Source organism: Sinohyriopsis cumingii, chromosome 2 (genome assembly GCF_028554795.1).
Source record: "Sinohyriopsis cumingii isolate HCF-2022 chromosome 2, ASM2855479v2, whole genome shotgun sequence".
In the NCBI taxonomy this organism is placed as follows: domain Eukaryota; kingdom Metazoa; phylum Mollusca; class Bivalvia; order Unionida; family Unionidae; genus Sinohyriopsis; species Sinohyriopsis cumingii.
The window spans coordinates 64,822,435-64,848,779 of record NC_142962.1 but is presented as its reverse complement, the minus strand read 5'-3'; the positions used below and the strand labels follow the sequence as shown (position 1 = coordinate 64,848,779).

General features: G+C 34.9%; 1 protein-coding gene across 1 annotated transcript in view; it reads left to right on the top strand.

Moving 5' to 3' along the window:
• The window catches only part of LOC149805056 (uncharacterized), a 374,091-nt gene that overhangs the window by 115,802 nt on the left and 231,944 nt on the right, over window positions 1-26,345 (top strand). Inside the window, exons 39-41 of the mRNA XM_089946913.1 lie at window positions 2,814-3,027; window positions 9,314-9,529; window positions 19,608-19,911. Of these exons, the coding sequence (XP_089803039.1) occupies window positions 2,814-3,027; window positions 9,314-9,529; window positions 19,608-19,911 (734 nt within the window). The remainder of the gene's footprint in view (window positions 1-2,813; window positions 3,028-9,313; window positions 9,530-19,607; window positions 19,912-26,345) is intronic.

Here is a 26,345-nt window from a genome sequence, read left to right as displayed (position 1 = left end):
TTGTCAGGGTCACTTAGTAGACAGCATATGATAATTTTGTACATTATATAGCTTCAGGATAGTGGGTTTGTACTTTAAGATGAGGTAATTTTGTTTGGTAAATATGTTATTGTGACATTTTTACCATGGAAGCTGTAAGATGCAATCTGAGTTCAGGTCATGGGATTCCTCCCTAGGAAAACCAGGTGACCTACTTTCTAATTGGTTAGTGACTAAATGACCTGATCTTGTTTACAGTTAGAATGATCTATAAAGAATTATTCAAACATCATTTTGATTCTGAAACTGCATCTTAGTTTTCCAAATAAGGGATATTTACTTGAGAATTAGTTATTTCTAGCATAAACATCAGTCTCAGAGAAGTCAAATAGTTGTATTCAATTCAGTTGAGGAATTTAATATATTTTATTTTAGTCATTCATTGAAATTACAAGTGCTCAGACTTTAGGATTTAGTAGATATTTTGGAATTACTATGCATTCTTTTAAAGACATTTTGGATTATATCATTGTCATGTTTCAAGACTATTGGCACATCAGCACAAATGACTGAGCTTAATTCAGAACACCACTGGAACTCAGCTGGAATGACTGATGCTTTTAAACTTGTGATACAACTTTTAGGTTCTATTTTGCATTGCATACACAAGCATATGACTGTGTCTCAGCTTCTATCAGTTTCTCTTGAATCTGTAATATTCCATTGATTACACCTCTTCTTTAATAACTCATGCCTGGATAACTCACAAACTTGTTTATAAATTGGTTCAGCATGAATCCATTTGTCTTTCCTAGAAAATGCCTAAAAAGAATTTGCCCCTGTTAGATGAAGATGAAGAAAATCAGAATGAAAGCCAGTAAATGAAACTTTCATATGTCATTTATTTTATCATTGGAAATGGCACTTATATTCAGTAATCTGACTCAACATCATGAAAGTTATTCATTTTATTAAGTTTTCTATAAAAAAAAAATAAAGTAAGCTGTAAATAAAAATATTTGGTCACGGCCAAATTTTGCTTTTGTTTCATCTTTTAATTTGGTTTCAGTGTAATCATTATAAGTGCAACAGGCCTTTTGTATACAAATGTGTAAAGTGTCAATCTGTGGTCATCACAGCCTTGTACAAAAGTATGTCTAAAACCTAATCGTGTTTTGATTTCCAATTAAATGTGTCTTTTGTATCAAATCAAATAAAAAAGGTGAAATAATAATAACAAAACTTAAAAGTTATGCAAATCTTACTAGTGCAAGAGCTGGTGGTCATGCATGTCAGGTCAGCTCATTTCAATTCACCAGTTATACACTTATAAATATTATTATGTAAGTAACATTTATGTAATTAAATTATATAACATTAATCAGTTGTTTATCATAATGTTTTGCAAAGATAGCAAGAGAAGTAAGTGAAATGAATACTTGGTGCATGGAAAGCTTTGGTTTATAGATATGGTTCAAAGTTCACTATGATACTCTTCTTTGCTCAGTGCAGTTTGTAGAGATATACTCTAAGGTATTTCCACACAAATCTCTCAGCTCATCAAGAGGTTTTACTCATTCTGGAGATTTGGTTGGCTGTGGTGAGGCTGAGATGCTGGAAAGTCTGAGCCCACAGAATATCTCACAAGGGAATGAATACAAGCATGATTATCTTGTTGAACAGTTACCAAAGCATTTGTATTACTTGGCTTTTAGGGATGTAAAAATATCGCTGAGAGAAGGAAGAAAATAGATGACTTTGTTTCAAAACACAATCTTTGCATTTTTAATGACAAGTCATTAACCTATATGTATCCTGCCTCAGGATCCTACTCATACTTAGATCTGACTATCTGCAATCCATGTCTTGACATCTCTTGGGAAGTTGCTGAGGATATGTGTGATAATATACTTAAGAAGTAATATTCCCAGACTGCAAGGGCTTGGGCAGACATATAGAAATTGAACAAGGCAGATAGGGAAACATTTCATTCCCTCTACAGATTAAATTTGATCATTGTGACAATGTAGTGGATCCAACATTCCTATTTACAATGATGCTTCAGGAAGATGCTAGGGATAAATTACCAAAAACTTCAGTGATTCCTGAACATTTCAATAAACTGTGATTTGATGACACATGCAAAAACACCATTAATGAATTGAAAAAGGCCTTTAAAAATTTAAATGCTAATCAAAGAACTGAAAATCTGAATAAATACAATATATATATCCAGACTGAGCTCTTGCTCCTGTAATAGAACTGTTTTGAAAATTTCCACTGTCAAAAACATGAAAAAAGGGTCATTTGAATTTCAAATCTAATATTGAAGATTACAATAAACCTTTCACTCTCAGAGAACCAAAGGATGGTCTTGTTAGAGTCCCTAACACTTCAGCTGTACTGGATAGTATACACTATCAGCTTTTGAAATGCTTGCTTGATACACCTGTCAATACACTTCAACATTTTCGATAAAATTTTGGAAACTGGGGACTTCCTGCAGTCTTAGTGAGAAGCTAACTACTATAGACAAGCTGTCCAGTTAATGTTCGAGTCACAAGTTCCAGTTACATTACTCTTGTCCAGTTTTGAATCTGTTGTTGCACAAACCCAAAAAGAATGTGTAAATCCTGTGCATATGATTATATAGTATCAATACAAGGTGTCTTATATATCTGTTGTATTAATTATACTCATAATGTCAAAATTAGTATATAGCTGGCATTAACTTACATTTTTTTTTCCTACATCCCCCTTAAATCTTGGCATTAAAGTGAAGCTAGGAGATGAATTAAATCTAAAACAGATTTGGTTCTATGCTTGTATTTCAGTATGAAGATGGACTTGGTTTTGGTTCCTTTGAGACTGGAGTTAAATGCCCTTGTTACATTAGAGATAGACCTATATTTCTTCAAAATTAAGAAGACACTTTTCAAGGGCAACATATGGAGCTATACCACACCTGAGATCAGAACGAATATCATCAATAACATCAAAAAGGAGAAAGATGACTCTCCACCTGATATGACCAGTCCTGTCAAGCCTGTAAGTGCCAGATCTTTTAAAAAAAAACAACCATAACTAAAAAAAACAATTTATATATGGCCAAGTTAATTTTAATAGGAATGTTCTTAGGAAATGCTTTACCAAAAGTCCAGGGTTTCCTCTCTTGAAATGAGAGGCATTGATGACATCTAGGTGGAAAACCTATTTCAGCTACTAGTTTTCTTGATTGAATTGTCAAATATGGTAAGAATGTTTCTTTCACCAGAAGTAAATAGCATCCTTGTATTAATAGCTTTTAAATTTCTCCATGAAGAGCTAATTTGACACAGGTATAAAGCTGCCATTAATGAAAATGTCACAATCTTAAATGTAATAAGAGAAATTGGTACTGTCTATGCTGATCTGCCATTTAGAATTGCCTGTTACATAAAATCATCAGCAGATGGTCAGCATGAATACAGTTAAACCATTTGTTGTGCAACAGTGTAAACTCAAACACTGCCTTGCTTATTATCCAGGAAACTTCCCAAAACAAATTTCTTGTAACTTTAATTAATTTATCATATTGCAGTCCTCATACTGAATCTTGATGCAAATACCTATTTCTTCACTAATTGCCTTGATTATAATTCTACATGATTCCACCAGGCTATCAGCAACATCAGTCTTTGATCAAGTCTTTACAACAGTCATTTTACCACTTTGAATATACAGCATAAACATCTCTTAAAAAGTAATATGTTCTTTGAGTCTAATATTATTGATAGACAAAAAATGTTTTAAAGCAATATTACCTTAGCTGACTTTTATCAAACTTTATCAATTTAGTAATACATAATTGGAGATATTGTCAATTTTGGGTTACAAAGGCACTTGGAGCTTAGTAACATCTTCAGTAAGCATGATATGTTTGCAATTAACTTCAACTCATTGTTTTAAACTGTTTTTATTTAATGTGATTCAGAGTCCATTGTTTGTTTTAGTGACCTGAAACTTTGTTTCATTCTGCAAAGATTCAGCTCCACTTTGGTGATTACAGATTTGATTTAAGTCATTTCATCTCGTTAGCCTAATTTACTAAGCCTTGTTAAAAGCTTTTGTACATATTTTCTCATAGACAACTTTCTATTTCTAAACATGCCAACTCCTCAAATATTAATAAGATTAAAATATAATAACTTAGTGTTGCACTAGCAACATAACTGGTAATAAAGTGACATTTAAGTAAAAGTCATTCAGAAACAGTTTTGCAGTGTGTGTCATTTAGACTGAAATAACACATCAACAACTGAAAATACTCCTAGCTCATTTTTACCCATAAATTTAGAAATACTAAACTTATTAGATATCTAAAACCAACAGTTACTAGTATTTTGTTTTTCAACTGTTAACAAAGACTACAACAGTACCTGCTTGGTAGGGTCTTTGGTAAGACTGAGCATGTGTCTAATACTCAGGTTCATTTTGGAGTATTATCGAATATATGTATATTTGATGCAGAAGTGCTAATGAGAGGCTAGACTAGAGGAAGAATCTTGGAGATCAGTATGTAAATTTCACCATGCAAGAATATGTTAAACAAATAATTGTAAATTTGCTGGTGGAATAAAAACAGATTACTTTGTTTCCCATAATGCTTATTTTACTCAATTGAAAATAGTCCATGCAATCAAGTTTCAGACTGCCTCAGCATCTTTTCTTCTCATATCAACCTGTTCATAGTTGCATGTGTTTCCTTGCTTTTCTAAAGCAGACTCTCTCTCTCTCTCTCTCCAGAAGTAGCCACATTAATTAAAATCATTATACTGTACTAATATTTTTTATATTTTGGAAAGCATCTAAATATTCTCTATGAATTCTTTTTGCTTTATACAAAATATTTGTTGTTCGTCTTTAGCAATACGTGTATGTTGATGCATTTTAATGGGAAAGGTCTGTGAATATTTAAAAGTGTAGTGTACATCTTAAAAGAATCATTCTGTATTATCTGCTGACAGGTAAGTTCCACCTGATGTAAAGGACAACCAGTATTGCATTATTATATTCTCATGACTTTACATTGGGGGCAATAAAATTGAATCTGTCCACTGCAAGCACCAACAATGATAGTCATAGCAACCACTATGCTTAATCCATAGAGACTCATTTTTGACAGATTAAATGTCCACCAAGCAGGTTTGATTTTCCAAAATAAAGGTTGTTGTTTAAAGAAAGGAAAGATGACAAAAAAGAAAAGGCAGAATTAGAACAGCTTAGATAAATAGGTAAACAGTCACACTAATTTCTTATTTTGGAACAGTGTAAATGTCAGAAGAGTAAAAATTATATCTTAGGATTTCTTATCTCTTTTTTAGAATTGTATGTGTTTATCTTTGCTATGAACGTAATAGAAGATCAGTGTGCTCTTATTGTCCTTCTGTGTTTATTATTGAGATTTATGTATTTTTATTTTTTAGAATAAAATATCCATGTATGTACAAGAAAATACATTGGAACCCACATTTTAAGCTAAGGGAACTGGCAAAACATGTTAATTATACCTAAAAAAATTTGAAAACAGGAGATTTAGTATTAGTAATATGTAACGTGTTGTGATTGTATAGCTGACTTTATTCCAAAACAAAAATGCTGTAACCATTCAATGAGAATTCAATCTCCCATAGGGCAAGTGGAAAATTTTAGAATTGTATAATGCCCCTAGTTCATCCTGTAGCTACCTTGCCCATGGGCACTGTCCATCATTCTTTTACAGTCACAGACAATACTGATTCTTTAAATTATGTTGAAGAGGAATTACTTTTGCTTTGTGTTAATGTCATGACTTGAATTTTTGTTTTATATGCATCATTTATATCATGTGGAATTGCCATTGATTGAGCAATTTTTTATTCAAATTTAGATCTTTTGAGAGTTAATTGTAATTTTTCTGGTTATGTTTTGTATAACCTTGCATTTAGGTTCTTACGCTCACAGGAATTTTAGCATAACTGTTTGAAGCTTATTTTCTAGCTCATGTAAATATTTAGTTATCCCTTTCCTTGACATATTTGGTATGCAGACTCATCTCCATTCTGTTTAGTCTTTTATTACAGTAATGATTCATCATAATTCATATTCCTTTAAATGTGAATTGTGCAATCTCTGAAATGCAGGTCACACAACAGTTTTTCCTTTCATGTTGTGTGTTTAATTACCAGACACTGTTTCATTCTCAGAATTGGTATTGAATAGTATTTCTTATTATTATCCTTATTATTAGCAATGTTACCAAGCTGGGCTTTTGCTAATTTAGTCATCTTCAGTTCTTGAACAAGCCTGGTTGACATCCCATTTGATTTATCATCAGTATTATTTAGTTCTTTTATTTCTTCAATCTTCAGTACTCATCTTAGCATTGCTGACTTTTTGCATTAAGACATCAGTGATTGTGAAAATTCTTTGAGACAATAACTCAAGAAGGTGAGTTCCTGATGATATTAAATGAATGTAGACTTAGTCCGTGTAAATACATCTTTAAATAATACTTACATGGAAGTTTTTTTAATAAATCTTCTTTTCAGCATTCTCTTGCAGAAATGACTAAGCTGAGTGTAGGTAGTTGTGGCCACAAGACATCTCTTTGGGACACCCACCCCACTTGCCTATATTGTACAGGTTGCAAAAGGACAGATGATTGTCCCTTCTGCAGCCTATGGTCCAAAGAGGTCTGGGACCTTGCTGAGCACAGATATACTTAAAAGTTCCTTCCTCATCTTTCTCAGAATTTTCAGTGGCCTTCCTTTTCCAAGTCCCTTGGGACTCTTTGGGTTAATGAGCCAGCTCCCTAAGGAGGTTATAAACAGGTGGAGAGTTCCATGAAACACTTTAAGATTTGCTTTCCCATGAGAGTATAGCAGCACCCTCTCTTTTCTGATAGAACAGCAATTCATACACTCTTGTGAGGTAATATCAGTCTTCCAGCTATAAAGGCAGAGAGGGTGAAGCATCACCCTTCAAGTCCCGGAGACTCAGTGGTGATGGGATCAAGCCACCTGGTATGGAGAGAGCTTCAATTTAAATCTACAGATCTGAGTTGCCTGATTGATCTCCAGTCAGTGGTTATTGGAGCCCCTTTGGTATGTGGACTGGGTTGAGACTGCCTTTTCATCCTGCTGGGGATTGGGAATCAGTGTACAGATGTCAGTCTAGGAAAGAGGTAGGGATCAGCATCCCCTCCTTTCCTGTAATCTCTCTAAAATCTATGGAATCTTGGGCCTTCTACCACAAAGAAGTGATTGTCCTTTCCCTTTATGCAGCCATGAACTTTAGGCCCTGACCACATGAGAGAGACATCAATGCTGCAGGCTATGTACCTGCATCTTCCTCTTATGAAGTTGGATCAGAAATGAGTGAGGTGAATGGACCTTCTTTCCCCCTCAAACATCTTAGAAGGGTAGAGAGTTGCTCACACCCACTTTTTGAGTCTGCTATTAGGGTCAGTCTGCTAGGTCCATATGAGTTGTTACAGTTCAAGTTCCTCTCACCTGCAACAGAGAGACATTGTGTCCCATATTCCTGTCTCCCAGGATTGAAAACAGGATGATGTTCTTTCTGTCCTCATCAATTTTCACCTGCAAGTTTGCAACAAAACAGGCCATTGTCTCACCCCTTTGGTTCATTGCTTCATTCCATCCATCAGTCAAGGCAGCAGAGGAGAAAGAGATCTGGTCTTTTGACAAAGTGGTTAACAAGGTTTACCATCTTTTGGCCAGAGAGCTGCCATCAGGCTTCATTGACACTAAAAGTCTTTCAAGCTTGGAGAAATCTTTTGAGGCTAATTCTCAACCAGATCTTTTGTCAATTTCTCACTTGTCTATGATAAAGTAGCTTTCCTAAAGGTTTAGTTCGGCCCAGGACACTGCTAGACAATGTTAGGGGTGGTTTGACACTCCTTCTATGTTAAGACCCTTAGTCTCTGCAGCTACCCTTTCCTGGCCCATTAAACCTACCACTTTTTATGCTGAAACAGCACATGTGGGTATTTTCATGGGTAACTGTACTCACCTTCCAGCTTGATTCATCTCAAATGATCTCTCTGCCAAAACAAATTTTCAAGGAAAGTCACTTCATTGCTTCATTCAGTCCAACAGATGATCTGTGTCTAAGGTCTATGATGCCAAGTATAGAATCTTTTACCATTAGTGCAGTAGGAGATGTGTCAGTCCTAGTTGTCCATCTAAGAGCACAGCTGCTTTGCTGATTTTCTTCACTTCTTTTATTGAAGAGAAACAATGCTAAGTTTCTACTATGAAGGGCTATTTGGCATCCCTATCCAACACATTCAAAATTTGGCAAAACTTTTACACATCTGCCATGAAATTGCATTGAACTATTTAAATGTCTTACTTTATCATTGTAAAGACCTTCTAAGGGCTACTCCATTGGAAGCCAAGAAACTCTTGAGAGGATTCATCCCCACTATGGCTTCACAAGATTTGAATGATCATCAACATTAGATCAACCACAACTGCTCCTGGATGATTGCAATTGGCCATAAAGCATATTAATGTGAATCACCCCAGGACCACCTACTAAATTCTTCAAACAGATGCAGCTCCATTCCAATGCACAACCTCAGATGAGATATCCTCATCATCAGTGTGGAAGTTGCCAAGGTGCCTCTAAGAGGAAGTTCTCCAACCCACCTTCCCAAGGAAAGGCCATCCCTAGGAACTCATACCTTCTACTACTGGGTATTCCTCTCTCAAACATCCCCATAGATGCTCATCTAGGAATTTTTGAGAGGCTTGGTCAAGTATCACACATAATTGGTGGGTCCTTTCTATTGTGAGTGAAGGTTACTGACTTTACAGTTTCCAAGTTGAGACTCAAGGGGCAGGGCCACAGGAAGTAAAAAAACCCAGGAATCCATGCTAACCGCACAGATTAACTCATCTGATGATGCAAAGTAAGTAAATGTAAATGCTTCAAGGTAATGGCTATGAACAGATTCTGAGTTAGGAATCTGGGCCTAGTCCAAAGGAGAAAATACTGGTTGTATCAGTGATGTTCTTTTTCATACCAAGAAAGTGATACATGTTTGGTCTAGGAATAACTGTAAATGATGCCAACATAAAAGACAATTTTGTGCTCCAATATTTTCTTTCCCTCCACAGTTTCAATACATGTGTGAATTTACATTCACAAGCTGACATATGTCAACTAACCAGATGGTCAGGTGGGCAATATCAGGCCCAATTGTGCCACTTCCTAAATTGTTGTTTATATCATTGGCTAGTTGCTGTTGCAGTTCAGTAATGCTTGTGATGGAATTTTCTTTGCCCAGAATGGTCGTGGTAAACGATCAAGTCCTGGCAGACCACAGTGTGATGTGATGCAGTTACCCAAGAAGGATTACACCAGTCCATCCTTCCAGATCTCTGTAGCTGCAGCTGATGACAAGAGTAGTGTCAAGTTGTTTCTTGATGCGGGAACTGTCCCAGGAGGATATAACTCTTTGCATAATTTTGAGCTAGGTGGACAGTCTACAGTCCTGGAAATGGTAAGTACAGGTTTACTTCATCCAGATTTTCTCTTATTTAGACATTAAATATTGATGTTATAAGCATGATTCCATGTTTAGCATTTTCCTTCATTAATTAATTTAATGAATTGATATATAAAACATTTCAAATATTCTGTTATCAGTAGACATCATGACTAAAGCCCATAAAGTGGTGGTATCATATGATATAGTATGGTTACCATGGAACTATGGAATATCAAGGATTTTGGTAGAAAATCATATCTTGATGTCATAATTATCATATTCAAGAAGGAAAGAATTATGTTTAAATATTGTTTTCATGTCTCATGTACCACAGTATCTACTCATTGTTTGAATAAAGATCTGTACTTTCAAAGATGTTCTGATGAGTATATCAAATTAACTTTCACTTTCAGTTTGGTGTCTTGATGAAGAAATGCTGTAGTAACAAAACAATGAACAAACAATGTGGGAATTATATTATTATTCAACAAACAACATAGATTTCTCCAAGTTCATGACATTTTCATTTCAGTGAAGTAATAATAAAATAACACACTGGTTCAGGTAGGGTTCTAATAAAGCAAACTTTTGTAGAGAATCAATGGTACCTGTATCTTTACATTATGTACTTGTACTACATATTCTTGTACATTGTGTCAGTATAATTTTGCATTACACTCCCTATCTGATAATTATTTCATATGGTCTTAGTGTAATAAATAATATATAAAGAAAATAAATAAGCTACCATTTTGAAGAATTCTTGTGAAATAACTGTGTCTGTGTGAGAACATTGAAAGAGAGAGTTGTGCATATTGGATATGATCAGTAAAACCACATACACAAATGAAGTTGGTAGATGATTGTTTTGATTTAAAGTGCACTCACTGACAGTCACAAAATTAAATAATCCATATGCAAAAACACCCAAGATCTTCAAATATTTACTCTGTTTGTGAAATTTAAAATCTCGTATATTCATTACCAGTTTGTCCAAAAAGGTCTATGTGATTATAGTATTAATACAACATTTTACTTCTATGTGACCCTACCAAAACATTGTTCAAAGCTTCTAACTTAAAGTTTTATATGAGTCTCAAGTTTATGTAATTTAGGTAAATATGGTAGGTTGTGAGTAACTTATCACTCTTCCTGCTACTGACATATTAAAAATCAAAGGAAGCAATCCTGGAGTTAATGCAGTGTTATACATGCATTCGTACACATTATGAATATCAGCCAAGCTTGGTGAACAGTCAGTTTTAGCAACACTCACAAGATTGTGTTTATACATATCTAGAAATCAAGCCTTGATCTCTCGCTGCTCTTTGAAATGACTTAATGCAACATTGAATCTCCTCTTAAAATTTGTTGATCCACACAATGGTTGTAGTCCTGTTGACATTCAGACATGTGCCAACATTGAAGAAAGGCATTTCTTCCCTTAGTGACAGACTACATTACCCACAGTTCACCAAAGATTTACTGCCAACGTAGATCAGTTTCCCACTAGCAAGGTAAACTAATGAGTTTTTTCGTGGTTCACATGCCTTTCATATGATCCAAGCTTCTTGTTCTCTCTTGCAAAGCTACACCTATACTTAACACAAAGGCAGGGAAAGGTAAAAAGAAAATATGTACAAAAAAAACAGGCATGCCTGTCTCCTTTGAGATGATCCAACCTCCCAAATGGCTGCTTTGATGGCCATTCTGAAAATCTTTATATGGCTACTTATTTTGGAATAGATGGTTATATCAATGTTGGGTTTCCACTAAAAAAAGGCAGCAATATGAAAAATGATGTTCATCTTACAACCTATCATAATACCATAGCAGCCAGCTATAAAATCTTGTCATCGCTTGCATGAATGGCCATATATTAACATGAACTTTCACAAAGACACTTGCAATATTTAATTGGTTTTGATTGACAATGGTGCAGATCTGACTGCCAACATATGAGCTCTTTTGTGAAGGAGTTGTGAAAACCAGACTTAAATGTCATTCAGGTCAAATCAGAGGTCATTAATTTCATTTTTATACTTCATTCATCTTAGGAACACAGTGACTACCTGCAAGAATGAATTTCAACTAGACTTTTTATAGTTGTATTCCAAGTTGATAGCTAGCACTCTACATATGATTTTAGGGTCAAAAGGTCTTGTTGCAGGTTTTTAGCTGTACTGGTTTGTGAGCATGATAACACACCAAGTACAAGTGAATTTTAACTGTACTTTATATAGTTTCGTTCCAGTGGACAAGTTTATAGTACACTGATTGGGATTTCAGACGAAAGGTTTTAACTTACAGGTATGAATGGATTTATCAAACATGGTTTGTGGAAATATTGGATGAGTACACAAAATGATACATCTTCAGTAACTTCATTCCCCATGCCAAAATTATAGATTTAGCCTTTTGAAACTTGGCACTTGACTATGCCTGAGACAAGATTATTGATCTTTTGTCCATGATATCAAATTTAAAGTTAAAGGCCATGATCAAGAATTTTGTACTGTAATGACATGTATTTAGTGAAGATAATGACTCTGACATGTTAGTAAATATTTTTGTTACCAAATTTGGCATGTTGGAGTTTATCAAGGATATCAATGATCATTTGAAAATATATCTAGCTGTTGTGCACTTTGTGGCCTTTATAATACTTTCATTTATTTTATTTTAGTTTATTTATTTATTTATTTATTTAATAATATATTAGAATAAAGATTACTGACAGTTATGGGTTCTTCAATTCAACGACAAGAAGAGTAACAAAATAAATCTTGATTTGCCAGTGAAAATCCAAAGGGCTTATTATTTAAGGTTCTTATTGAATAAAATACATTTTTCATTTAAATATGATGCACTACCTCCTCACCAACCCTATCACAAGGTATATATTGACCAGCTAATAAATTGTGGATTTTTTCATCAGTTGAATTTTGTGATGTGAGCTTAAATAAGAAAATTACATTTTGATCCATATGTAAAATCTTTCAAGCATGTCAATGTGTATAAGAGAGAGAGAGTGGGATACAAGTATAGCTACAAAATCAAAATGAAGTAAACAGGATAATGTGATCATTTAATAAACAACAAACTCACTTTGAACCAAAAAAATGTATAACTTATAATCTTCATTATCTCTAAACGTAAATAAGATAACGCAAACATGCTGTGAATAACATTATTCATCAGCTGCTCTCTTGACCTTATATTGGAGTCAAATGTGAAAGCATTTTTCATATTCTGTAGAGTAAACATTTTCCTTATCCATATAGCAAGATCTATCTAGTTTATTGCAGATAAAATAGTTGCTCTTTGCAAAATGAACATGTAAGTTTAAAACAAGAAAGGAAATTTTTTTAAAGAGAAGCATCATCATCATTGATGTTATAAGCATGTTTTCATTTCTCATAAACACATAAATCCAAACATTATTTGTTATACAAAATAGTTATATTTGTCACAAATCAATCCTGAATGTTACAAATATAGTTATATTTATGAACCTTTAATTACATGTTTTTCACATGTCATGTTGGATGTTATGAATGATATATGGGCCAATCCAACTTTTAGATTTAAAAAATGAGAGAAAAATGTAATATAATAATAAGTGTATCTTAATATGTTAAGTACATGTATTCCTTTGACTGATATTCATCCTTAGAATTTCAGGAGAGCAGTTGTTTCCTCATTGAATTTTTTTGTAATTTCTCTAGTCCACTAAACATTTTCTCATTTGCTGAGTTAGTTTGTTTTATGTTTACTGGCACTCTCTGATAAATATCTTGTATTTGTTTTAGCAACAAAGTTTCCCTGGCAAACATTAGTGTAGCTAGTAAATTGCAGGCTTCACTGTCAACACTTCATATTTTAATCCACAAGCTCAGTGATAACAGCACTGTATATCTTACAGGGTGTCAGCTACAGTGTAACCTTAATCATTCCACTTTAGTTACAGTGTTTAGATGACAACTTATATAACAATTAATAAACAAATAGCAAATTGATCTCCTTTAAGATGCTAAGGTACTGACCATTTATTTTGGGGGGAGGAGTGATTTTCTTTTGAGCCATCATATGTTGTTTTCGTTTATCTCAGAATATTTTTTACAAATAATATAATTGATACAACATGGTGTTATTTTGCTATACATCAGGCAAAATATTTTTGCCAGGTATTTGAAAGTCGGAATTTAGAAAAAGAAAAAATCAGAGGCCTTTGCCACTGAAAATTAAATTGTTGGTCCCTTATGTGATTGTGGTATACCATGGTACATATCATGGTATGTTCAGAGATACCATGGTACAAACTTTTTGTGGTAATCACCTCTCATGCAGTCTATTTAACTAGAAATATATTAACAACAAATGATTTTAAAAGCAAAACATTTATGTGAAAGAAAAATAAAAGAGCTGTGGTAGGACTCCAACACCTGCTAATTGCATTAAAATATTCCTTAAAATGAAAGGCTTCTACACTCAGAACCACCAAATTTGCATTATAAGTACATGTGAAAGAACAAGGACATCAAATGAGTACATTTCAAAATTTTGTTCAGTATATTGGCTTCTAAATCTCTAGGAATTTTTCTCAACATGTACATTTTTTAATGGGCTGGAAAACAAAACAAGTGACATACTCTATGTTCTTGTTAAATTATCATAAAGAGGAAGTTCTGAACATTAACCAGATTCTGATGACAATCTTACAATAATTATTAATTAATATGAGTGGGAGCATTGTCAATTGTATGAACAAGGAAGAATTGTATATCTCACAGTTCACAACAAAGATTTTGTATAAAATCCACAAGCATTTTTAGATTCCTTCACAAGTTTCCTGCCCGACTGACCACTGATAATATTTATACTCAACTGCACCCACTTAAACTGTGATTTCCAAGCATTGTTGAACTTATACTATTTCTTAGTTCATGGCTTTTAGCTCTACTGGTCATAGCAGAAGAGCTTATGGAATGGCCTGTTGTCTGTCATCCATCCATTAGCACAAGTTTTTTTATTGTTACGTTATACTTGGAGGATTGCCATGAAGCTTTACACATACCTTCATCCCAAGATCTAGTTGATCCTACATGTCAAATATGCTGCTCAGACATCCACTATGGCTGCCAGAGCAGTCATCTTGAAAATTATGTCACCACTTCTCCAGAATGTATGCTCATGTCAACATGGGAATTTCACTGAAAGTGATGTCCTAAATGAACATGGTGCTGCTGTGAAGTCTAATAAGGCTGCCATCTTGAAAATCTTGTTAGTATTACACCTCCTCAATGGAAAGTCTTACTGACAAAGGTTTTCATTAGAAGATTTCTTATGATGCTTTATTGGTCATAAATGAAAATGGTTCCATTCTGCCATCAAATATTGCTGCTACGGGTTGAAAATCATGTTATTGTTACTCTGCCTGAATTGTTGGTCATATTAACACAGGCTTATCTGGGAAGTCAAATTGGCATGAGGTTTTCACAAGAAGACCTCTTATAATGTTTAGCTGGTTCTAAAAATAAATGCTGCCATTAATATGGTTATCACAGTGTCTATCTTGACAATCTTGTTGCTCCTCCACACAAATGGATGATCATATTTATGGGATTTTTACTAGAAGTCTTCTTATGATGTCAAGTTAGTTATAAATAAAAATGGCGCCAGACTCAAATCCAATATTTCCATCACAGCCGACATCTAGAAAATGTTGTTACTCCTCTGAATGGAAAGTCAGATCAGTATGGGGTTTCCACTGGAAGACTTCTGATGATGCCAAGTTGGTCTTAAATAAGAATGATGCCAATCTGATGTCCAGTATGGCTGCTCAGTGGTCATCTTTAAATTATATTACCACTCCTCTTTGATGGAAAGTCATATCAACATTGAATTTTAACCAGAATACTTCTTATGTTGTCGTAGTTGATACTTGATGAAAGTGTTACTGATATGACATCCAGAATGAGCACCGTGGCAGCCATAGTGAAAATATTTTTATTGCTACTCCTTCTAAATGAAAGTCATGTTGACATAGAATTTTCATCTGAATCAGATTACTCAGCACACATCACTGCACCAGTCATTGCACTGGTGGAAGAGTTCCAGTCTCTGGTAGAATGGTTCTGACTGGTTTCTGCAATGTGTAGATACAACATAGAAATTAATAGTTTTTTTACAATTTTATTTTTAAGTTTTAAGTTTCAAAAGTGGTAGATTTAAATTACTAAACAATATGTGCAGCATACAGGCTCTAAGATGGTATTTTTATTCTACTACTGATACACTGACATATACTTACCACATACTTAAGTATAATGAATCTTTCAAATGATTTTATTATAACTGTTGTTTGTCATACACATGGTAAGGATACAATTATAAATCAGCAATAATTTTATTATTTTTATCTCTCTTCTGATGTACAATTAGTTCCATTGATAGATTGTTTTATTTTGCATGGTGCATGACAACAATTTTAAATGAAACAGCTATTTTGAGGATGGCACACAAAACATAACTGGAAAGATTGTAGACAACTGATATGAAATTTGTTTCTTTTGAAGTTCAGTGCACATGTCTGCAAATAATGGATAACTAATGTAATTCATTTTAAATATATCTAAATAGATGTAAATGAATATTTATTAACCTCCAAAAAGTTTGTTTAGGTAACTCTTCTGGCAGTTTTGGAACTGAATGCAAGAACCAAATCTGACACACTGTCACCAGTGTAAGCACTGTTGAACATGGGTTGCAGAAACCACATACATTTTACCAAATGTGGACCATGAGCATATCATAAAAGAGAGAAATTAAAGTATTTTCAAAACCCAAATAAAAAGGGTTCACATTTTATAGACTACTAGAGGCTATAATTTTATCCTGCATTCAATTCTCACTTCAACATTTAAACTATTATGACATGTTCATAAATGATGCTACAACTGTTGTCTCCATGCAGTATTTAAACATGTTGGAGAATATTCTTCTGTGTAACTAATTTTTCACTATAGTGCTGGTTATTTCACAAGAATAGCTATTTTATGTCAAATTCATTTTATGTGTCGATTATAGCAGAAAGTTCAGACATATATGCTGTTTGATCATTATAAAGATACAAGCTACAAATGAGTGGTAACAGATTATTAAATGTTCTTGTTTTTCACATGGTCTGCAAGCTACAACCAAAACAATATTCCTCTAATTTATTGCTCATGCATACATACCTTTATATGCTAACAAAATATGAAGTTACTTGTTGCATTTGGACAACTTCAAATTATGAAAAACAGTTCAAGTTTAATTTTAGTACAAAATGTTGATTTTATAGCCAAATGTGATTTCATGAGTATGTACATATGATGTCGTATTGAAATCTGCTTTAAACCACCAATTGCACCTTCAAGTTTTTAAAATGCTGATTACCTTTGTGTCATGTTATTGTCACATCTACTAGTTGTGGGAAAATGTGTAAATTTTTGGGCCAGAAAGAAGTCTTAAAGTAATATCCCTTTGTACAAAAGATTCCTCTCTGCCATCAATTATGATCGCTGTTACTAAACATTTTAAAGCAATTAAACCATTTTTTCATAATAACTGGTCAGCAAAATTTGACTAAATTTGACAGAAAGCATCTTGCCACTGGGGTTTTAAATTTTATTTACCATAGATGCAGATCTGGAATAAAATATGGTCACCATTACTAAAAATAGAAAAACCTTTAAATTATTTTTTTTCCAAAACCACTGAACAGAAATCTAAGTGTTTAGAGCATCAGTCTTGGATGCCGGAGGTTGAACCCTGGCCCAATCATACCAAAGACTTATAAAAATGGTACTAACAGCTGCCTCGCTTGGCGCTCAGCATTTAGAGGTTAGTGTTAGGACTGTTTAACCTGGTGCAGGATAATGTGACTGGGTGGGACATTGTGTTACATGGCTGCATCATGATGCCACAGTGATAGACATCACTATAAACTGTCACACTGCAGACATTGTAATGATATGATTGTAAATTTGTTAAAGCTACATTAAAAATCCAAATCACACACACACAGAAATGATACTGGACGGAAGATCTTGTGCAAATGATTCCAATCCCACATTAAACTTAAGCAGAATTACTAAAAATGAAAAAATCCTTTAAACTGCTTCTCAAAAACTGTTGAATTTAATTTGACCAAACTTGATAGTAACTATCTTGGCATGAAGACCTTTCATATTTATACAGATGATGCCAATCTGCCATCAGATATGGCCACCATTGCTTAAAGAATAAACTTAAAATCACTTTTGAAAAACCAATTAATAGAATTTGAACAAATTATATAAAAAGCGTCCTGGTGCAGAGGGCTCTAAGCTTTTTTACAGCTGATGCTGATCTGCCATCAACTTTGTTCACCATTACTAAAATTAAAAAATCTTTAAATGAATAAAATTAGATCATATTTTTGCAAAAAGCATACTGGAATGAAGACCATTAAAATTCATACAAATTATGACAATCATTCATCATAGACATGGCCAATGTTACTGAAAATAAAGAAACATTTGACATTACTTCTTTTTCAAAACCACTTACAGGGAGTAGAATTTGATCAAACTTGTCAGAAAGCACCCTGACATGAAGACCTTCAAACTTATGCAAATGATGCCTATATGCCATTAGATATGGCCACCATTATTAAAAAATGAAAAGCATTTCAGTGATTTTTCTCAAAAAGCACTCAACAGAATTCGACTAAATTTGAGGGAAAGCATCCACACATAAAGATCTTTAAAACTGGTCCAAATGATGCCAGTCCACCTTTAAATATAAAAGAATTTTTTTAAAACACTTTATCTCAGAAAACTGCTAAATGGAATTTGACCAAATTTGATACAAAGCATCCTAGCACATAGGCCTTTAAGCACTGGACAAATGATGCAGATGTGCCATTAAATATAAATGAAGCCAGAAGAAGCTAGACAAACCTTGAAACAGCATTCTCTTGTTCTTACATCCACCTTATTGATATGTATGTCTTATCCCAGTTTTATTATACCTCAGTTTTCAGAAATATATGGGATTCACTTTTCCTCTCATTTCTAAAAATGTATGACATGCTTTGCCCATGTAATAAATTCATGTGGAAGATGTCTATCTCACATGGGTGCACACTATGATGTCATTATGCTCATGATATCATGAATATCAGCAATACTTTGTTGGGGGGCCCAGGGTAGCCTAGTTGGGTCTAAAATGCTTGCCTTTACCAATCACCTGTCTGTGTCGATTCAAGAATCAGGGTCGACCAATATGGGTATGTGAGAAAGCTTGCCAGTAGTTTTCAATGGGTTGGTGGTTCTTACCTGGATTTTAAAAGGTTCTTCTTCCATCAGTTATGCTGGCTGCCATGTATAGCATATCATGTGCTGAAAAATGAAATTAAACCCACAACAGCATTTTGTGGTTCTAGTGTTAAACTGACAGGTTTTGTAGAATTATAATCCTCATTTCAGTACATATATTTCCACCTAACTTGCACAATGGTTGTATTTTATAATCATTATGTGTTGTAATAAAGACTGGGCTGATCTGACATACTTTCAGAATTTATTCAGTTCAAAATCTTATGAGGCACTGATTTAAATACCTTTCATTTGCCACAAAAGTTGAAATGTTGATTTCTTTGAATGTCTGTCTCTTACAATCACCATCATGTTACTGAGGGTTCATTTAGTGTTGTTTAAAAATGTTTGGTTGGAATTTAAGGAGCATAAGCCATTAAAGACTATTAAAGACAGGTTTTGCAGAAGTACCTTGCCTGATGACACACTACATCAACTGACTGAGGCTTGTTTAGGCAAAATTCTAACCTCTAACCCATTGATAGTGATTCCAGCTTACTTACCACGGATCTACCTAGCATCTCCTTACACGTATAGTTCCTGTTCATTAACAACTCTTGCAGGTAGATCATACATGATACAGCTTTAGGCAGCTGCTGATCCACTGCTTAGTGGAACTTAAAATGAGGAATTTTATTTTTCTAAGGCTTGTAGAATCCATGGATAAATTCTGATTGGTTTTGCAGGAGCTGCATCCAACAGGTGTTCCATTGTACTTCACTGTCTATGCTGAAAACAGTCAGGGTGCTCGATCAAGTGTTTCATGCAGTCTCCTCACATATGATGTCACCCTCCCATCTGGCAGATTCACTGCAGAATTTACCACCACCAGCAATCCATCAACTCTCAAGGCCTCAGTTGTGGTGAATGAAGACTCCCCCCTGGAGTATGTACATGTGGGAGTTGGTTATGGTAAAAGCATCTATGGCAACCAACTTAGTGACTGGACCAAGGTTGACTTGCAGGAAAGGACTTCTAATGTTAATACAGGTACTGAAGAAACGGTTATCACATTAATATGGTTAACTGTTAAAAATCTGTTTCCATTTATCAGGATTGTTGGTGTAGAAAGGGTTCATTTTGTGAAGCCTTATTTCAAAATAAAGTAAAGATAATGGCAAACTGACATAAGGTTCAAACATGTTCAATTCATAATTAATGTCCTGCTTAAAGAAGTGCCAGAATTCTATGCTGTATAATAATGTGTCTCTCAGTCTATCAACAGTTTGGTTTTCACAATGTAGCTTTACTAGGGATTGTCCTATTTTAACCAAATTTGGCATACAAATTTTTTTGATAAGACATCAAAAGAATTTCATTTCCAGTCTACAGTTTTATCATTTGGAAGAGTTATGGCCTATGATTTACTGTCTTCATAGCTTGGGTTTCTGCAGAAAAATGTTTTCTTATTTGAACTAAAATTGGCATACAGCTTTATATTGTCAAGATAACGAATGAGTTTTATTTTCAGCATTGACAGAAGTTTTACCCACTTGTTGCCTCTTGACAGTGGTTTTTGCAGCATAAGTTTGCCAAAATTTACAAGATTTCAGCTACATTCTTTATGCAGCTTTATATTTATGAAATAATCAATAAGTTTTATTTTTAGCCTGAAATAACCTCATTTTTAGAAGTTATGGCTCTTGATTGCATAGAAGATAAGTTCAACATGGAAATAACTAAAATGACCTTTGTTCATAGGTTGACATATGTACAACTGTTCACCTTTCAGAATTGGTTTTCAAACAAATGCCATGCACTGAATATCATCATCATCATCATTATTATTATAATTATTATTATTATTATTATTATAAAGATTGTTTTGTGTACTATTGATCAAAATCATAAAATACATGTATCTCTTGTTCACTCCAAAATTTCTATTCCACACAAGATTATTGTATCCTGCTGACTTTCACTTACTTAAAAATAATTACTGATCTTTGTTTTGAGCACCATGACAAAACAATAATTTCACTACTGATTGACAGCCAGCATATGACTGTAAAATGGAGATCTGATTGGCCAGCTTGTAAAAATTATGCTTGGAAACACCTGTTCATGTTTGAAAAACAATATCTGGATTAGCCAGTTCTCAACTCAACAAGATCAAATGTGGGAAGCCTGTGATGAAACAGGAAGCATAAGAAGCCATATATGGCTATCTTTTATGTGACCCATGAACTGAAAATAAAATTGCTCTACAGGCAAGTTTATAATATTGAATGACCCCTGGCCCTAATGAAAAGGGATGTAACTCATATCTTTTCTCAAAGATGAACATTTTTCTTGAGAGATAGCTTTATTTTACAGTTTATGACAATACTGAACTATACCTGTCATACTGGCAACAAACCATTTATGTTGCGATAACGCAACTAATTTTTCCACCATCCAGCAAATAAATTGCTTTTACCATCTCAGGGGATTGTATGGCCTAAAGGCATCCAGATGAATTGCTGAGCTCCTTTGTGACCCATGGTTTATGATGGTATATCAGGAACCTACATCTCTAATTGGTGTGCTTAGATTGATCCCTTGTTACCTGAAGTGGCTGATCTTTTTTATTCTTAGCTGCCTTCTTGACAGCTATTGCATCTTCAAAAACCTTTAGTTCTAACAATTTTTTAATTCTAAGATATATTAAGTCTTCCATCTCTTTGGAAAGATCCTCCAATTGGACCTTCTGATATAGGTGAGGAAGTTATGTGTATCCCAGTTGCTTAGTGTTCTCGATTTGTAGGTATCTGACATAAAGCAGCAACTACTAGCACTGGTATTCCAGCTTAAAGCATTGATATCACCTGATTAACCTTCCACCTGTACTGTCTTAATGTTATGATGCTATCCTATACACTATTTTTGTCTTTAATTGGTGTGTTGGTAATAGTAATTGGTGTATTGATAACAGTCACCCACTGTACTATGACCACCAGTGGCCTGCCTTGACCCACCCTGCTCCCACCACCATCTACCCACCAAAGTCTCATGGAGTCTAGTAAGAATGTTGCTGCTCCATGACTTAGCAAAATTTAATGTCTGGTGGTCTCAGATCTCCATTTCATTATTACTGCATATTCTTTATGTGCTTAACTTTTGTTACCCTTTGATAAAGCATCTCTCTCTCTATATCTCCTGACTTTTTCAGATCATATTTTGTGTCAACTTGCATTTAGGTTACTACCCCACATTGGTGTTACCATAACTGTTTTTGAGTTTGAAAATTATTTTATTCCCTTTCTAGGAAAGGTATGAATATTGTTCTTCCACCAATTGAATCAGGTATGATTAAAGGAAGGGTTACACTGCCTTCTCAGGAATGTTGCACTAGAGAAGGTGTTCAGTGGACAACCTCCAGTGTTCTACTCCCAGGTTTTACTGGTACCAAAGAAAGGGTAAATTTTCATCTAATTATTGACCTTTCCTCCTTAAATAGGTCTCTTCAGGAGGAACCATTCAAGGTGGAGATCACTGTCACAGTCAGGAATACCTTAAAACCTGGCAAAATGGGCAGTCTCCATCTATTTCAGGGTTAAAACCTTTACAGTCATATCTTTTCTCCCCACTTGAAATATCTCCTGTTTTACTCGGATGGCCAGGTTTTCAACTTTTGAGCTCCACCATTCAGCTTAACCTCAGCATCGTAGGAATAGTTGTTGTTTACTTATATTCACTGGGTAACTCATTCCTCCAATACTTTAATGATTGACTGATCAACAATGGCTGGCTGAGTCCATCAGCCCAGATCTGTCTCACTGTTGGTCCATCTTGACCAGGGAGGGTCTTTTATGCAACATAGTGAAAATGGAGTTTTTACCCATCTCAAGATTTTGCATATGTGGGAATGAATTCCCCAACGAACAAAAAGATTTAGTCTGTTGGCAAGATCCTGACTGTGTTGGAGGCACAATCAGAGCCAAGACCACTATATTTGTTCATATTTTTTTCTTCTGCTGATGTCCTTGAACTCCACAGTGAACCTAGTTCCCTGAAGCAGATTGCACTTGCATCCTCTGCAGTTTCTCCTTCTGGCAAAAAGGAAACCACACAGGGACCCTCTGAATGCTAAGATTTCTCTAGGTCTGGATTTCTACCTTCACATGATTTGGTGGAAGAATCAGGACTGTTTTCATCTGAAGTCCCATGCATGCTCTGAACTCCAATTCTATCTGCATGCAGACAAATCAGAATTAGGGTGGGGCAGTTATCTGGAGCTAGGGTTGTTAATTCTTCAGATATTATGGTCCTGGGAAGAATGTGTCCTCCACATCGACAATTTGGAAATAAGGGCAGTATTCTTAGCCCATTGGTGGGGGGGTGTAAACAAAATAAAAGGTCACTGCATTAGGGTCTCCTCAAACAACACATCAGCAGTAGTGTACATCAAGGAATAAGGAGGCATATATGCCTCATCTCTCTGCTTGGAGAATTGTAATCTTATTTGCTCTGCAGCCTTGGAAGGTATTCTCCTCAGGGTTTGTAACAAGGTAATACTTCAAGCTCCACTTTTAGGTGTCCCCAGTCCCTGAACAGAGGTCACAGGCAGTAGATGCTTTCAGCTTGAAGTGGGATTTTCCATTCAGCTACACTTTCCACCCTTCAGGATGATCCCACAAATAGTTTACAAAGTAAGGAACTTCACTGCTCAGCCCAAATGATCATGGTACAACAGTCTTCTTGATTTGCTGGTGGAACATCCCAAAACATTACCCCAGAGGAGGTGTCTTCGTTTGCAGCTCAGGGGCTCACTCCCATACAGAAGCTTACAGATTCTCCACCTTCATGCTTGGTTTATCTCAAGATCTCTCTGCCAGGACAAATCTTTGAGCAAAGTTGCCTAGTGCATTATTCAGGCCAGTGTTGATCTTTGTCTAAAGCCTATGATGCCAAGTGAGAATCTTTTGTGAATGGTGTAGTAGGCAACAATTCAATCCAAGATGTCCCTAAATGAGTGCAGTGGCTGATTTTTGTCTTTCCATTTTTGAAGATAAACAGCATCAGTTTCTAATATCAATTGCTATTGGGCAGCCTTATCCAACACACTCAAATTTTCCAAGGCACAATCCTTGGTGCAGACTCTCACATAGCAGACTTGGTCAGATATGTCAAGGTGCAAACCAGTGTCTTGCTCACTAATGCCTAAATGGAATCTTTGTTGTGTCCTATGGTCTCTAACTAAAACCCCCTAAGGGTCTTTAGGTGAAACTTCTTTTGAGAATCTTACCTTCAAGACTTGCTCCCCTAGGTGTTCATGAGATGAAGGAACAAGCTTCATGCCTATCCATACAGCAAGACTGTCTAAGGTTCAGTGCAAATTATGAGTCAGTTTCTCTCATTTGCTAACCAAGGTTTTTAGCAAAAATCCATCTTTCATCAGTTGTTCCACTCCAAACTGAGATGTCCTGTTTCAGTTGTATCTGCTGTGGGGATGATCAAGATCGACTTTTATGTCCAGTTATGACTTTGCATTTTTTTCTGGCAGCTTCTAAAGGAAAAAGAAAGGGTTGGAAACATCTTTTCTCCCCCTTATGGGATCAGCTGATATTTAAGTTTCCACCATTTCAGGGTGGATATAATATCTTTCAAGAGAGCTTATCAATCCTTTACCAAGAGTGACTTTACATTGATGAAAATTAAACCCCTTGAAGTTCAAGCCATTGCTATCTCATGGGCTTGTTTAACTCAATTGTCTCTGAAAGATGTGATGAGAGTCACATTTTGACGATCTCATACTACCATCTCCTTTTACCATCATTCATTGGCTCACCAAAGCAAAGGCATATTTTCTTTGGGTCCAATTGTCATAGCTCAGAGAGTGGTCCATGCAGATCCCAGTAGTCTTCTCTTCTGTAATGAGGGTGTGTATTCCTTGGTGTGTTTTCCTTTTGCCAATTGTTGGATGATTAGCATCCAGACTGACAAATTCAGTAATGAATAGTAATAGGTTATGTATTATTGATATTAAAATGTAGTTTGGGGTGTGTGTAAAACTAATTGGAATGATGTAATACTTACCTATAATTGCTATTGCCAGATTCCAACCCTACACTGATATCCATCTAGTTAAAGCTATATCCTGAAAAAGAATGAAGGATAGTGTGTATGGGCAAGGTGCACATTGATTGGACATAGGAATGTTCTGGACTCCAGAACTTTTTAATCAACCAATGGAAGGATGAATTCTCATCATATAGTTTGGGGTATTTTCAATCCTGAAAAGAGTTTACTATGCAATAGCAATAGGAGAGTGTTACATCATTAAAATTAGTCAACCTCCCACTACATTTTCACACAACCCAATATTCAGAAAAATTGTTGAAAGAAAGAATAGGTTTGTTCCCAAACAAGAAAAGCCCTTTAATTTTGCAAATAATAATCAGAGCTGGGAAAGAACCTGTAATTTCCTATCACCACTTGATCACAGAAAAAATGCATATTTATTAGCAGTAATAGTTTACCCATGGCTACTGTTTAGCTTTCTTTTTTGTGCCATAAAAAAGTGCCATTTATTTGATGTGCATACATCCTCCCTTAGAGTGTAGAATTGTCAGTATGATGCAATTCCTTGTGAAGCTCGTTTGTCCCTGCTATGTTGTGTGCAAAACAAACACAGCTAGCTCATCTTTATCAAGGATGTTGATGTGAAAAATTGCCTGTTGCAGTGTTTTTTCAAAACATAATTGCAACCTGGCCTCTCAATAATTATATGTATTGGTGTTATGTTATCAGTTCATTTTTATTCCAAAACATTTATATGGTAACCTTTTCCCTCCCGTTTTGGTTCCTCCAGGTATTTGGGGTTACTTTGTGTACACCCACAGGGATTGGATACACTTACTATCATTTTATATCTAGGTACTGTTAAGTCATTTCTGCAAGGAATAATGACAGCATGCTCACTAGATGCAGTGTGTTCTTCAGTTTAGATTGACTCTGCAGGAACCACGTAGTATATGGTATCTATACTAGATATTTAATTCAAAGCATTGAATTTTGTTCACGTTGTTATTCTATGTATGTATACTTCATTTTCTCAATATAACTTTTATAAAACACTGAGAAATCTCTTTCTTACACGGAAATGTTATGCTACAGTTTACTGCATCTGTAGAGATCACAGAGGTATACTCCATATGCAGTACATACAAACTAGGTGAGTTCTCTGTGACATCAGAAATATTTTAATTTGTTGACTATATTTAGGAATAATGTCATCACAGTCTGTGGGAAAGTGTGGCCACAAGAAATCTTCCTGGCACAATCATCCAGACTGTATTAAATGTTCCAAAAGTAAAAGGAAAAATTGTTGTATGGACAGCAGAAAGCTGAAATCTTGCAGACTCCAGCCGCACTTATCAGAGAAAGAAGAAACTTCATTCTCCTTCTTCCTCAGAATTTTCTGGCTTCTCTGTTACTGAAAA